This window comes from Hyperolius riggenbachi, chromosome 9 (genome assembly GCF_040937935.1).
Source record: "Hyperolius riggenbachi isolate aHypRig1 chromosome 9, aHypRig1.pri, whole genome shotgun sequence".
Taxonomy (NCBI): domain Eukaryota; kingdom Metazoa; phylum Chordata; class Amphibia; order Anura; family Hyperoliidae; genus Hyperolius; species Hyperolius riggenbachi.
The window spans coordinates 86,486,944-86,501,224 of record NC_090654.1 but is presented as its reverse complement, the minus strand read 5'-3'; the positions used below and the strand labels follow the sequence as shown (position 1 = coordinate 86,501,224).

At 44.6% G+C, this 14,281-nt stretch overlaps 1 protein-coding gene across 2 annotated transcripts in view; it reads right to left on the bottom strand.

The window, feature by feature from the left end:
• Positions 1-14,281, bottom strand: part of LOC137532541 (inter-alpha-trypsin inhibitor heavy chain H3-like) — a 178,777-nt gene that overhangs the window by 48,436 nt on the left and 116,060 nt on the right. For both annotated transcript variants that reach the window (XM_068253151.1, XM_068253152.1), the window contains one exon: positions 9,226-9,273. In XM_068253151.1, the coding sequence (XP_068109252.1) occupies positions 9,226-9,273 (48 nt within the window). The remainder of the gene's footprint in view (positions 1-9,225; positions 9,274-14,281) is intronic.

The following is a 14,281-nucleotide window of genomic DNA, read 5'->3' as shown; positions in this document are numbered from 1 at the left end:
TCGTGTTCATTTGATTTCACCCTTGACTCAATGCAGTGCAGTTTCTAGGCTAAAATGCACCCAGGGTGAGGGTGTAAAAATTGCGCCCCCCCCCCCCCTCAGTATAGGTAGCCAGGCATAGGTGAGCCAGTATAGTTGCCCCCGGTATAGGTTAGCCAGGTAGGTGCCTCCAGTAAAGGTAGCCAGTATAGTTGCCCCCAGTATAGGTTAGATAGGCAGGCGCCCCCGATATAAGTTAGATAGGTAGGTGCCCCAGTACAGGTTAGCTAGGTGGGTGCCTCTAATATAGGTAGCCAGAATAGTTGCCCCCAGCATAGGTTAGATAGGTAGGTGCCCCCAGTATAGGTTAGTTAGGTAGGTGCCTGCAATATAGGTAGCCAGTATAGTTGCTACCTGTATAGGATAGGTAGGTAGGTGCCCCCAATACAGGTTAGATAAGTAAGTGCCCCCAATACATGTTAGATAAGTAAGTGCCCCCAATACAGGTTAGATAAGCAAGTGCCCCCAGTATAGGTTTGATAGGTAGGTGCCCCCCAGTATAGGTTAGATAGGTAGGTGCCTGCAATATAGGTAACCAGTATAGTTGCCACCTGTATAGACTAGGTAGGTAGGTGCCCCCAGTATAGGTTAGATAGGTAGGTGCCCCCCAGTATAGGTTAGATAGGTAGGTGCCCCCCAGTATAGGTTAGATAGGTAGGTGCCCCCCAGTATAGGTTAGATAGGTAGGTGCCCCCCAGTATAGGTTAGATTAGGTAGGTCCCCCCCCCAGTAAAGGTTAGATTAGGTAGGTGCCCCCCAGTAAAGGTTAGATTAGGTAGGTGCCCCCCAGTAAAGGTTAGATTAGGTAGGTGCCCCCCAGTATAGGTTACATTAGGTAGGTGCCCCCCAGTATAGGTTACATTAGGTAGCTGCCCCCCAGTATAGGTTAGATTAGGTAGCTGCTCCCCCAGTATAGGTTAGATTAGGTAGGTGTCCCCAATATAGGTTAGATTAGGTAGGTGCCCCCCAGTATTGGTTAGATTACGTAGCTGCCCCCCAGTATAGGTGAGATAGGTAGCTGCCCCCAGTATAGGTTAGATTAGGTAGCTGCCCCCCAGTATAGGTGAGATAGGTAGCTGCCCCCCAGTATAGGTTAGATTAGGTAGGTGCCCCCCAGTATAGGTTAGATAGGTAGCTGCCCCCCATTATAGGTTAGATTAGGTAGGTGTCCCCCAATATAGGTTAGATTAGGTAGGTGCCCCCCAGTATATATGAGATAGGTAGCTGCCCCCCAGTATAGGTTAGATTAGGTAGGTGCCCCCCAGTATAGGTGAGATAGGTAGCTGCCCCCCAGTATAGGTTAGATTAGGTAGGTGTCCCCCAATATAGGTTAGATTAGGTAGATGCCCCCCAGTATAGGTGAGATAGGTAGCTGCCCCCAAGTATAGGTGAGATTAGGTAGGTGTCCCCCAATATAGGTTAGATAGGCAGCTTCCCCCCATAATGGAGGGGGGAGCCGGAGCCGCGGGGAGGGCAGCCCGACCTCTCCCTCCCTCTCCCCGGGCTGCCCTTCGCGCTCCCCCCTCAGATCAGATGTAGAGTAATTAATTAGCGCAGCAGGAAGCGTACATAACTACTCACCTCCCTGCGTTCCACTGGCCGCTCACTCGCCGCTGATCTCCTCTCGGCATAGACGCTGATACACACGCTGCTTCCTGTTTAGCCGGGAGCAGCGTGTGTATCAGCGTCTATGCCGAGAGGGGAAGATCAGCGGCGAGTGAGCGGCCAGTAGAACGCAGGGAGGTGAGTAGTTATGTACACTTCCTGCTGCGCTAATTAATTACTCTGCATCTGATCTGAGGGGGGAGCGCGGAGGGCGGCCCGGGAGAGGGAGGGAGAGGTCGGGCTGCCCTCCCCGCGGCTCCGGCTCCCCCCTCCATTACAGCGCCCCCCTCCCAACAGTGCCCAGGGCGGCTGCACGGCCCTAAAAACGGGCATGACTCAATGTGAGTAACCATGCTGCCGTTTTGGTAAATACATTCCCTTTTTTTTGTGCAACAGATCTTCCAGGACCCCTGCTACTGTGTAGAGCAAGGACTGTGCCAATGCAAAGTAACCTTAAAGGGGAACTTCAGCCTAAACAAACATACTGTCATCAAGTTACATTAGTTATGTTAATTAGAATAGATAAGTAATATAATCTCTTACCCACCCTGTTTTAAAAGAACAGGCAAATGTTTGTGATTCATGGGGGCTGCCATCTTTGTCATGGGGGCAGTCATCTTTTTGGTTGAAAGGAGGTGACAAGGAGCAGGAGACACAGTTCCAACTGTCCTGTGTCCTGATTACCCCTCCCAGCTGCACTCACTAGGTTTTAAATGTCAAATTCAAAATGTAAAAAAAAAAATCAGAAACCCCATCACGCTTTGCACAGCATCAGGGGAAAAAAGCCCGGGCAGTTTTCTTCTGTGCAGCTAAAAATGAGGCTTGTATAAGAGAAACAAAGTTCTGATGCTGTGAAAGTGTTAAAGAAACACCAAGCCTTTTCATTGCTGCTGAGTCGATTTTTAGTCCGGAGGTTCACTTTAATGGGATATCACAGTTTTTTACTGTCTGCAGCTGTGTGCAACCAAAAAACCTGTAGTATTAATAATAATTAAACAGATTATGTGAGTGAGTGGTTGACATGCACTGTAAATGTAACAGTGACAAAATCCTCTTCACTTTTTTTCTTAAAGTTATTCACCAAACCCCATTTCCAATAGATGAGTCAAACAAAGTCAAACCGCTCTGTGGAAGCTGGATTCCATGGTGATATGCATCTAAGGTTGTATCTGTGCCATACATTCATGGGTTAGGGTCAGTTTCCTCTAGCTGGGGTAGGTGTGTCTTGCAGAATGCACTTGAAGTGATTTGGATCGCTTAGCACTGCCATACATGGTTAGGGATTCGGGTGCATGCTGCATAAATCTGCATCATTCCGCTCAGATACGTAAAGGCACGTGATCGGGACGGCAAGTCATTGGCAAGTGGCGACATAGGCAGCGTTTCCTCGTGCGACTTGCTTGCAGGGAATTGCTGCAGATTCTGGCCTATTTCGGCCCCAGTGAAAACGGGGTCTGACATAACATTCAAAAAAATGTGTTTCCTACTTTTTATTACACATACAGTTATTTGCTTTTGTGCAAAAGTAATATTGTCTGTTTACAAATTAAAAGTTCCTAAAGTCCAGTTTATCTGCTCTGAAAGCTGCCATTGCATTTTATTCAAGCTGCTTTTTATTATATATTGAAATCCATCTTCTAGTGAGCTGTTCTGAACTGTGTGCATGCTTAAAGGAATACTGTAGGGGGGTCGGGGGAAAATGAGTTGAAGTTACCCGGGGCTTTTAATGGTCCCCCACAGACATCCTGTGCCCGCGCAGCCACTTCCGAATGCTCCGGCCCCGCCTCTGGTTCACTTCTGGAATTTAAGACTTTAAAGTCTGAAAACCACTGCGCCTGCGTTGCCGTGTCCTCACTCCTGCTGATGTCACCAGGAGTGTACTGCGCAGTCCCAGTACGGTCTGCGCTTGCATAGTACGCTCCTGGTGACATCAGGGGAAGCGAGGATACGGCAATGCAGGCGCAGTGTTTTTCAGACTTTAAAGTCTGAAATTCCAGAAGTGAACCGGAGGCAGGGCCGGAGCATCGGTGAGTGGCTGCATGCGCACAGGATGCCTGCGGGGGACCATTAGAAGCCCTGGGTAACTTCAACTCATTTTCCCCCGACCCCCCTACAGTATCCCTTTAAAGGGAAGGTTCAGGCAGCGCTTAAAAAAAAAATATCCAAATCCACTTACCTGGGGCTTCCTCCAGCCCGTGGCAGCCAGGCTGTGCCCTTGGCGCCGCTCCGCAGGCTCCCGGTGGTCTCCGGTGGCGAGCCCGACCTGGCCAGGCCGGCTGCCAGGTCGGGCTTCTTCTGCGCTCCATAATGCGTGTCATTGGTGCGCGTTGACATCATCCGACGTCCTCCAGGCTGTACTGCGCACAGCCCGGAGGACGTAGGATGACGTCAGCACGCATCAATGACACGCATTGTGGAGCGCAGTAGAAGCCCGACCTGGCAGCCGACCTGGCCAGGTTGGGCTCGCCACCAGAGACCACCGGGAGCCTGCGGAGCGGCGCCGAGGGCACAGCCTGGCTGCCACGGGCTGGAGGAAGCCCCAGGTAAGTGGATTTGGATATTTATTTTTTTTAAGCGCTGCCTGAACCTTCCCTTTAAAGCACAGAGAACTGTGCTGTATCAGTTGTTACACACAATGTAACAACTGAGGAATGTAAACAAAAGCTACTGTTATCTCCACCTCAGATCGAATCCTAAGCTGAAGGGGCTTTCCACGGCAAGATAAAGTGCTGTATTTAACTGTAGGAATGCTGTTCTGCTATTATTTTTGTTTGTGCTAGTAGGTCTAAGGCTGTAAGAAATCTTTTAGAGCAAAGAAGAAATGCTTGTCACTTTAAATGAAAAAAAAAAAACTGATGAGATAAACAATTCTATTTACGGTATTCTCCTACTCCTAAAAATGATTTTTTACTTTTTTATAGATATCCCAGCTTTGCTATGTTTAACCAGTTCCGGATCCTTGTATCATATTAATATGTGCCTGACAGCTTCACTTCGGGATCAGGGACGTATATATAAGCACTGCTATGTTTTAGTCGTTGTACACTCTTGCCGCTGTCCTACGGAGCGCCGATCAGTGAATGGGAGCATGGGTTCCCAATCCCAATGAAAGTGCCTGTGAATGATTGATCACCGACATCAGTAAGAAGCCAGTAATCATTCATAAAATTAAAGTAAACACACACTCACAATAGTCACCTTAGGGATTCAGTTTGTTTAATATGTATATCATGAGGGTTTATTAACCTTCTTGGCGGTATGGACGAGCTCAACCGCCGCTGTGCACCGCTCTGGCCTTACTGGGCCGATTTGCTCAATTTTTATTTTAAAACAAGCAGCTAGCATGCATGTTGTACGCGATCGCCGCCGATGCGCCGCTACCCGCCGTGTAACAGGCCCCCCCCAGACCCCGTGCGCAGCCTGGCCAATCAGTGCCAGGCAGCGCTGAGGGCTGGATCTGGACACCCTGTGACGTCACGATGTCGATGACGTCATCGCGATCGTCGCCATGGCGACGGGCGAAGCCCTAAAGGAAATCCCGTTCAGAACGGGATTTCCGGATGGGCTTGATCACCGGCAGCGATCGGAGGGGTGGGAGGGATGCCGCAGGGAGGGGGGGAATCATGTAGCAAGCGCTAGGCTAGCTACATGATTTTAAAAAAATTCAAAAAATACTTCTACGCAGCCACCCTGGCATTCTTAACCATTTCCCCTCCCCCGGGACGAGTAACTACGTCCCTGCAAACTGCCATAACTCTGTGCAGGGACGTAGGTACTACGTCCCTCCCGCCACGCCCCCCGCTCGCCCCCCCGCGCTCAGTACCGCCGCTCATTACCGCCGATCGCCCGCTGCTAGATCAATGAATGGGAAAACAAATCCCATTCATTGATTTAATTCCCCGTGTAATGGCTGCAGCCTTCTATACAGACGGCTCGGCCATTCATTCATTCCGTATGCGTAGTGCTTCCGTTTACGTACAAACAGTACGGAGCTGAAGTCACTACTGAGGACATCTTGTGGCCAAATTGTAATATTACATCCCCCCTTTTTTTTTCAGTTTATTATCCCTAGTTACCTTTTTTATTATTATTATTAACCCCTGACCTCCCACACTCCCCTAAAGTTACCTTTTTTTTTTTTTTTTAATAAATTTTTTTTTTACAAAATTAAAAAAAAATACATAAATAGTTACCTTAGGGACTGAACTTTTTTTAATATGTATACAAAAACTGTATACTACAATTACTTTATAAATTATGGGCCTGTAATTGGGGATAGACGCAAAACTTAAAAAAATGCACCTTTATTTCCAAATGAAATATTGGCGCCATATATTGTACTAGGGAAAAAGTTTAAACGTTGCAATAAACGATACAAACGGGAAAATAAAATGTGTGGGTTTTAATTACGGTAGCATGTTTCATTTTGAAAATATAATGGCTGAAAACTGAGAAATAATGTTTTTTTTTTCAATTTTTTTCTTATTCTTCTTATTAAAACTGAGTTAGAAGAAAATAATTTTTAGCAAAAAGTACCCCCCAAAGAAAGCCTATACAGTGGCAAAAAAACAAGATATAGATTGTTTCGCTGTAATAAGTAGTAATAAAGTTATAGGTGAATGAATGGAAGGAGCACTGACGGGTGAAAACTGCTCTGGTTTTTTGAGCAGAAAAACCCTTTGAGGTGAAGAGGTGAAGAGGGTGGTTTTTAATGTTAATAATAATAATAATAACGGCTTGTAATTATTGATAAAGTATAAAGAAAACAAAACGGGAAAAAAAACACCTTTATTTCCAAATAAAAGCTTGTCACCATATATTGTATTAGGGACATATTTTAAATGTAGCAATAACCAAGACAAATAGGCAAATAAAATGTGTTGGTTTTATCCACAGTATCACTTTTTATTATAAGACAAGACAAGACAAATAACATTTATATTGCGCTTTTCTTCTTGCGGACTCAAAGCGCCAGAGCAGAGCAGCAGCCACTAGGGCGCGCTCTATTGGCAGTAGCAGTGTAAGGGAGACTTGCCAAAGGTCTCCTACTGAATTAGTGCTGGCTTACTGAACAGGCAGAGCCGAGATTCGAACCCTGGCCTCCTGTGTCAGAGGCAGAGCCCTTAACCATTACACCATCAGCCAACTGATGGCTGAAAACTGAGAAATAATTACTTTTTCTTTTTATTCCCTTTAAAATGCCTAGGCAATAAAATGATTAGCAAAAAAAAATACCAGCCCCAGAAAGTCTAGTTTGTCCCACTAAAAACAATATATAGATCATTTAGGTGTATTAAAGGGGAACTGAAGAGAGAGCTATATGGAGGCTGTCATGTTTATTTCCTTTTAATCAATACCAGTTGCCTGGCAGCCCTGCTGGTCTATTTATCTGCAGTAGTATCTGATTAACACCAGAAACAAGCATGCAGCTAGTCTTGTCAGATCTGACTTTAAAGTCTGAACCACTGAAACACCTGATCTGCTGAATGCTTGTTCAGGGGCTATGGTTAATCGTATTAGAGGCAGAGGATCAGCAGGGCTGCCAGGCAACTGGTATTGCTTAAAAGGAAATAAACAGGACAGCCTCCATATACCTCACTCTTCAGTTCCCCTTTAAGTAGCGATAAAGTTATTGGCGAATGAATAGGAGGAGTGAAATGTGAAAATTGTTCTGTTTTTTAAAGGGTAATAACCTGTGGTAGGGAAGTGGTTAAAAACTTAATATGTAAATAAGTAGATTTAATGTTTTGTCTTTGCTCAATGACACAGTGTTTCTTTGTGTCTCAGAGAGATAAAATATATGAACTATTTTATTTACATTTTTTTATCTATCACCTGCTCTCAAAAGCTTTTTCTGTCAGGAAAGTGTTTAATAGCTGTAATTTCTTATACGTGAGGGTTTTACTATATGCCAACTAAGTCCTAACTTAAGAGAATCTTTCAGTTGCACAGCTGAATGTTAAAGGGGCACTACAGCAAAAAACTGTAAAATGTAAAATATGTGCAAACATATACAAATAAGAAGTACATTTTTTCCAGAGTAAAATGAGCCATAAATTACTTTTCTCCTATAGGTTTTGGACTAGTCCATCTCTTTATAGGGGATTCTCAGCGATATATTTATTTTCAAAAGCACTTAGTCAATGGCAGTTGCTCTGTCCAACTGCCAAAAACTGTGTAGTGAGCAGGGAAGCTGGCCAGCATCATTGAATATCTTTATAAAGAATAAAAGCCTTGCTGAGAATCCCCTATGAAGAGATGGACTAGTCCAAAACCTGTCACTTCTGTCAGATTTCTACTACCTACTGTAAGTGACAGCAACATAGGAGAAAAGTAATTGCCAATGTGTAGCGATTGCCAATAGTGACACAAGACTGAACTAGACAGAGCACAAGTATAAAGAAAGAGCACAGGGACAGAATGAATGTGTGTCCACCAATCTAGTCGCCACCCAGCGACGGTGAACACGCATCAGCAGAAACAAAGTATGAATGCAATCGCCAGACTGGCGATTGCCAACAGACACAAGACTGAGCAGGACAGAGCACGAGAGTAGCAAAAGGCACAGTAAGCAACAATAATAAGAACATCAAGGAAAATAACAAACGCTAGTTAAACGCGAACACCGCACTCATTCGCAACAGCGAACGTGTTTAAGCACGATCACCGCGCGTTAAGCCCAGTGATAAGCGTGCCACCCTAACTAACCAAAGTACACAAACACGAAATAGAGAACGCCAACGTTTGCTAAACGGATACCTCACCGAGCCTACAGCAAGCGTTCGTACCAGACAAGACAGACAGATGGGGCTACCAGTAGCAACCGCTGCTCTGGCTAGCACCCTTAAGGCAGAATATAGAGGGAACCACCACTGCTACTGCTAGAGCGGATGCGATCCAGACAGACAAACAGATGGGGCTACCAGTAGCAACCGCTGCTCTGGTTAGCACCCCTAAGGCAGAATACAGAAGGAAGCACTGCCACTACCACTAGGGCGAATGCAATCCAGACAGATGGAGCAGCCAGCAGCAGCTGCAGCTCTGGCCTACACTCCCAGACAGACAGAACGATTTCCTGTCGACCGCCGCTGGCGACAAGACAATCGAGGCAGAGAAACAGAACAAGGCAATACAAGTAATACAACCTGACTGCACTAGAAGGAATGCCTAGTGCAGTCCCAAGGAATACTCTAAGATAATCTGTAGCAAACAATAGCAAGGCTGACACTCCAGGAGTGTTTAGCAGGAACAAACCATCATGACCAGCAAAGGATCCTGGGAGAACATGGTATTTATACTGCAAGCCTTCAAAGGAGGCAGCTAGGCAATTTGCATGACTAGTGTATGCAAATTCCTCAGTGGCAGAGCAAGTCTGAAACTTGCAAAAGAGACCTGCAGCCCTCAGACTTAAGGAATGGTCAAACAGTTGTCTGCCTGTGCAGACAGCTGAGCGGATCATTACAGTTTTGCATGACTATGCCCACTGTCCCTGGCGAGAGGTTAAAACGCTTTATTATTTTGTGAAGCATGGAAATAACGTTTATTTTTGAAAAAATTGAGAAAATGATTTTTAAAGTTTACCTGTGAACTTCATTATACTTCTTCCAACAACGTCTACTTCATGAAGAACTAAAAATATAAAGTTAATATAATCATATACTTAACCTAGAAATGCATGCAATCATTAATATCAACATATTTATAAATGTAGTGAAGTGATCAGCCTGATTTCCCCAGAAAGTGCCATTACTTCTGCCTAAAAAGCTGCTCTTTTCAGATTGCTTGAGATGTGATAGTGGTGTGATCGGGTCAAATGATCACTACTTTAAAACATACGGCTGCTTTCATCCGTCCTCATAGTTTTCTTCTGGTGAGATCAACCATGTCCTGCATTGAGTTGAATGGAAGCATTCAGTATCAGAATCAGAATCAAGTTTATTCACCAAGTACGGCAGTTATCGTACCCGGAATTGGTTGTGGTACACATGGCATCTTTACATGACAGACAGAACAAGAACAACAGGAATTAACAACAGGCATTCATCTCAATGCTTTAAACAGATCAAGGTGCGTGCTTCTCATACAGTGGGATGTGAAAGTTTGGGCAACGTTGTTAATCGTCATGATTTTCTGTATAAATCGTTGGTTTTTACAATAAAAAATGTCAGTTAAATATATCATATAGGAGACACACACAGTGATATTTGAGAAGTGAAATGAAGGTTATTGGATTTACAGAAAGTGTGCAATCATTGTTTAAATAAAATTAGGCAGGTGCATAAATTTGGGCACTGTTGTCATTTTATTGATTCCAAAACCTTTAGAACTATTTATTGGAACTCAGGGGGCGTGGCTTGGCGCTGCAACGAGATGGCTGCCTGACCTTCTGCTCCTGCACGCTGTCCACCCGAAGCTACTATTCTAGCTAATTCCAGCTAACTTTTCATTGCTACAAGAGGCTCCCGCAAGACAAGCCGCTGCAGTCAAAGGAACATCTCAAGGCCTGATCGGGAAGACCGTTCCTGAGTTATTCCGCTCTCACGGAACCCGCCAGCAAACATCCAACATGGCGCAGACCAAAACTACGCAGCAACCTCAGCCGTCCCCGAACACCTCCCCACAAGCAACCGATAAGGTTAGTGCCCAGCTCCTTACCCCTCCAACTCTTGCCGACATGCATACAATGGCAGAAGACATTAGAGCTTCATTCCACTCTGCCATAGCCGTGGTTAGGAGCGATGTCGCGGCACTAGGCCTCAATCTAACCTCACTGGAGGAAGACTGGGTAAAGCAGGATGTGCAAATAAAATCACTGCGCAAGAAAAATGACTCTCATAGTGACTTACTAGATGAACCTACCCACCTTATCGAGGACCTTGATAACAGGAGACGAAGATGTAAAATAAGGGTGAAGGGTATTCCAGAATCCGTGGCCTCTGATTGTATCACACAGGCTTTCTCAGCCATTTTCAATGATCTGCTTGACCGCCCCTCTGATACAGAGATTGGGTTTGTGAGGGCACACAGAGCTCTTAAACCATGAGCTGCAGTTACAGATCAGCCCAGAGACATAATCTGTTGCCTGGAATGCTTCCCCCTCAAGGAAGACCTCATGAGAGCTGCTAGAAATCAAGATGCTATCATCTTTAATGACAGTCAGATTCACCTTTTTCAGGATCTCTCCATAATAACATTATCCAACATTATCCAACATTATCCTTACTATCTGCTTTAAAGGGCAAAGGTGTGACTTATAGATGGCACTTCCCATCCGCCCTGTCAGTACAACAAGGAGGCAAGATGTTTACTCTCCGCAATGCAGCAGGTCTTGCAGATTTCTGTGCAGATTTAGACATCCCAATCCCTGATGTTCCAGATTGGGAGAATTTACCTGGTCTGGATCCTAATTTTGTTGATCCACGCAAATGGCGAGATCAAGACAAACAGAATGTCCCTTCCCCTTCCAACCTTGTCATAAGTGCTGACAATGGGCCACATTCTCCCCAACAAGATGGAGATTCACAGGATGAGGAGTGATGTTTTTCCCTACCATCTCACAACATTCAAATTCAGTGGAGATCTATGCTTTCCTTAACTTTCATCCAGCCTCTATGTGAGATACAGTACTGTGTCTGGTGTATTTGGTATCCATTTTATCTGAAGTGCTGCTGTTTTTGTTGTACTGTTTTAGATCCTATCACTTACATAGAATCAAATCCAAATTATATCTCCCCGGAACGTTACCATTCATTCCTACCTTATTTTGTGTTTGAACACATAATGTTATTCACTTAAAAGCCTGTCATGATAACTACTACTGAAATGGCACTATTAGGCTCCCTGCACACTGCAAATCCGTTTTGCGATTCCGATTTTCCCTGAATGCAATCAACAGAAAAACGGAGGAAAAAACGCAGCATGCAGTAACGATTATAAATCGGAATCGGATGTAAAAACCGATTAAAAATCGGAATCGCATGCAGTGTGCAGGGAGCCTTACTGTGATTTCAATATTTTCTAAGTTATGCCTCCTCTACTTTGTTCATACAATGACTATGTTGACTAACCCTTCCCTTTTACAGAACCCATAGGTCATGTTACATATATGTGGTATTTTAAGATCATACATACTCTGGACCTAGCTTTTAAGTTGAGTGCTCCCCTGAAACGATGGAAAACAGCTGTGGTTTCTTTCACCTCAGAGGTTTCTGGTTTTTTTTTTCCTCTATTCGGATTTTGGGGGTGTCGCTGTTGTGCCTCCGTTCTGCGGGTACCCTGCAGTGCCCTCTTGGATAATCTTAAATGATTAATCTCAGTATATATGGCAATATTGACTGTATTCACTAACTTTATTTTTATCTCAATTTATTGCTGGTTCTATGTACACATTATGGTGGACGTTGCAGTATTTTATGAAGATATATCTGTTATTCCCTTCTTTTCTATCCTAGACATTTTTAGGGTACGTGTTTCAGTGTTGAATTGCACGCATTTCATAGCCCAGTGTGTTTGCAATACACTGATCTATTACCCCACTTAATTGGGAGCATGACCTTCTACGTTGTGCTCTTGAGGGTTACATTCCTCTAATGAAGCAAATTTTGGTTTGTGGCTATACTCAATCTTTCTCTCTGTGTCAATCTTCTTCTTTCTTTCTATTCCTAACATTTCTTACTTTCTTTCCTGCTTTCTCCTTTCATCTTCTGACACACACTTGTTCTCTAGACACTACTCCAGTTCCTGGTTGCTGCATTACAATGAATCCTTTGAGTCATGGTGATCGTGATGCCTCAGGACGATCCTACAGGAGTCCTGATACCTGGAGAATGGTCTCTTTGAATGTCAATGGCCTTAACACTGCAGGAAAAAGATCTACTGTCTTTGATTTTCTTAGAAAGGAAAAAATTCAAATTGCGTCTCTGCAAGAAACTCATTTGCGCTCTCGCATCCTTCCTGCTAAATTTGATTATAGATACCCTGTGGCATTCCTCTCTACCTCCCCTACATCCAGAACCAAAGGGGTTTCTATTTTTATTCATAAGGACCTTCCCTTCACTCTTGAAGATGTAGAGAGGGATGAGGAAGGCCGCTATCTATTTGTTAAAGGAAAAATTCGCTCAAGGCAAATTACACTGGCAACAATCTATGCACCCAATACTAAACAACTGAAATTCATAGCCTCAATGATATTGAGGCTTTCTGAGTTTGCTCGAGGCATCCTGATCACAGGTGGTGATTTTAATAGCCCACTACAACCTCTGCTCGAATAAAACTACAACCTATAGGGCGCTAAAGCATATTCAGAAAAACTTGCAACAGTTGACGCTCATAGATCCCTGGCGGGTTGCACACCCCTCAGACAGGGACTATACTTATTTTTCTGCAATACATAATAAGTATTCTAAAATTGACTACTTTTTTTGTAGCACAACGTGATCTGCCCCTTGTTTCTGAAACATCTATAGGTCACATGACAATCTCTGACCATGCCCCCATATTTTTGACAATACTTTTGCCAGAATCCTCCTCCAAGACATGGTGCTGGAAACTCAATCCTAACCTCCTACTGGAAGACTTTAGATCACAAGAAATAGCACAGGCCCTTACACACTATTTCGATCAAAACAATACTCAGGATGTTTCCAAACTGACTCTCTGGGAAGCACACAAACCTGTAATCAGGGGACATTTCATCAGAATGAGGTCCAAGCTTAAAGAGAAACTCCAACCAAAAATTTAACTTTATCCCAATCAGTAGCTGATACCCTCTTTTACATGAGAAATCTATTCCTTTTCACAAACAGACCATCAGGGGACGCTGTATGACTGATATTGTGGTGAAACCCCTCCCACAAGTAACCCCTCCCACAAGAAAAGTTCGAACTTTTGTGGGAAATAGCTGTTTACAGCTGTTTCCAACTGCCAAAAACCATGCAGCAGCTACATCACCTGCCAACAGTAAAATGTTCACTGGAGTTCCTCTTTAAGAAGGAAAGGGAAGAAGGCATTCTCAAACTGTCTGCAAACATAGCAAGACTTGAACTGTTACACAAACAATCCCTGGCTAGCCAAACGCTTGATGAACTAACCACATGTAGGACAAAACTTCACTACCTCCTACACAGGGGCGCCTCTAGCCATTTCGTCACTCCAGGCAAGAAAATCTGTGGTGCCCCTACGTGGCGCCCCCCATGAAAATAATTGTAATGCAGCAGCATTTCACGAGGAAATAATTGTAATGCGGCAGCATTTCTCTAGAAAATAATTGTAATGCGGCAATATTTCCACAGAAAATAATCGTAATGTGGCAGTGTTTCACCAGAAAATACTCAATGCGGGCAGCGTTTCACCAGAAAATACTCAATGCGGGCAGCGTTTCACCAGAAAATACACATAATCTAAAGCTGCAGAATGAGCTGGCGCGGCATCTATTAGACGCCACAAGCCTGTTAACCACCTGGGGACACAACATCTTGCGCGGGGGGGGGGGGGGGGGGGGCGTCACCCCCGCACAGCACTGGTGACCACCTGGTCGGCCTGGCCACTGGGAGACAGAAGAATGCACAAAGGGGCACAGAAGCAGGGACAGTGGGACAGAGGTGGCACATGGAGACAGAAGGAGGCACACAGGGAGACA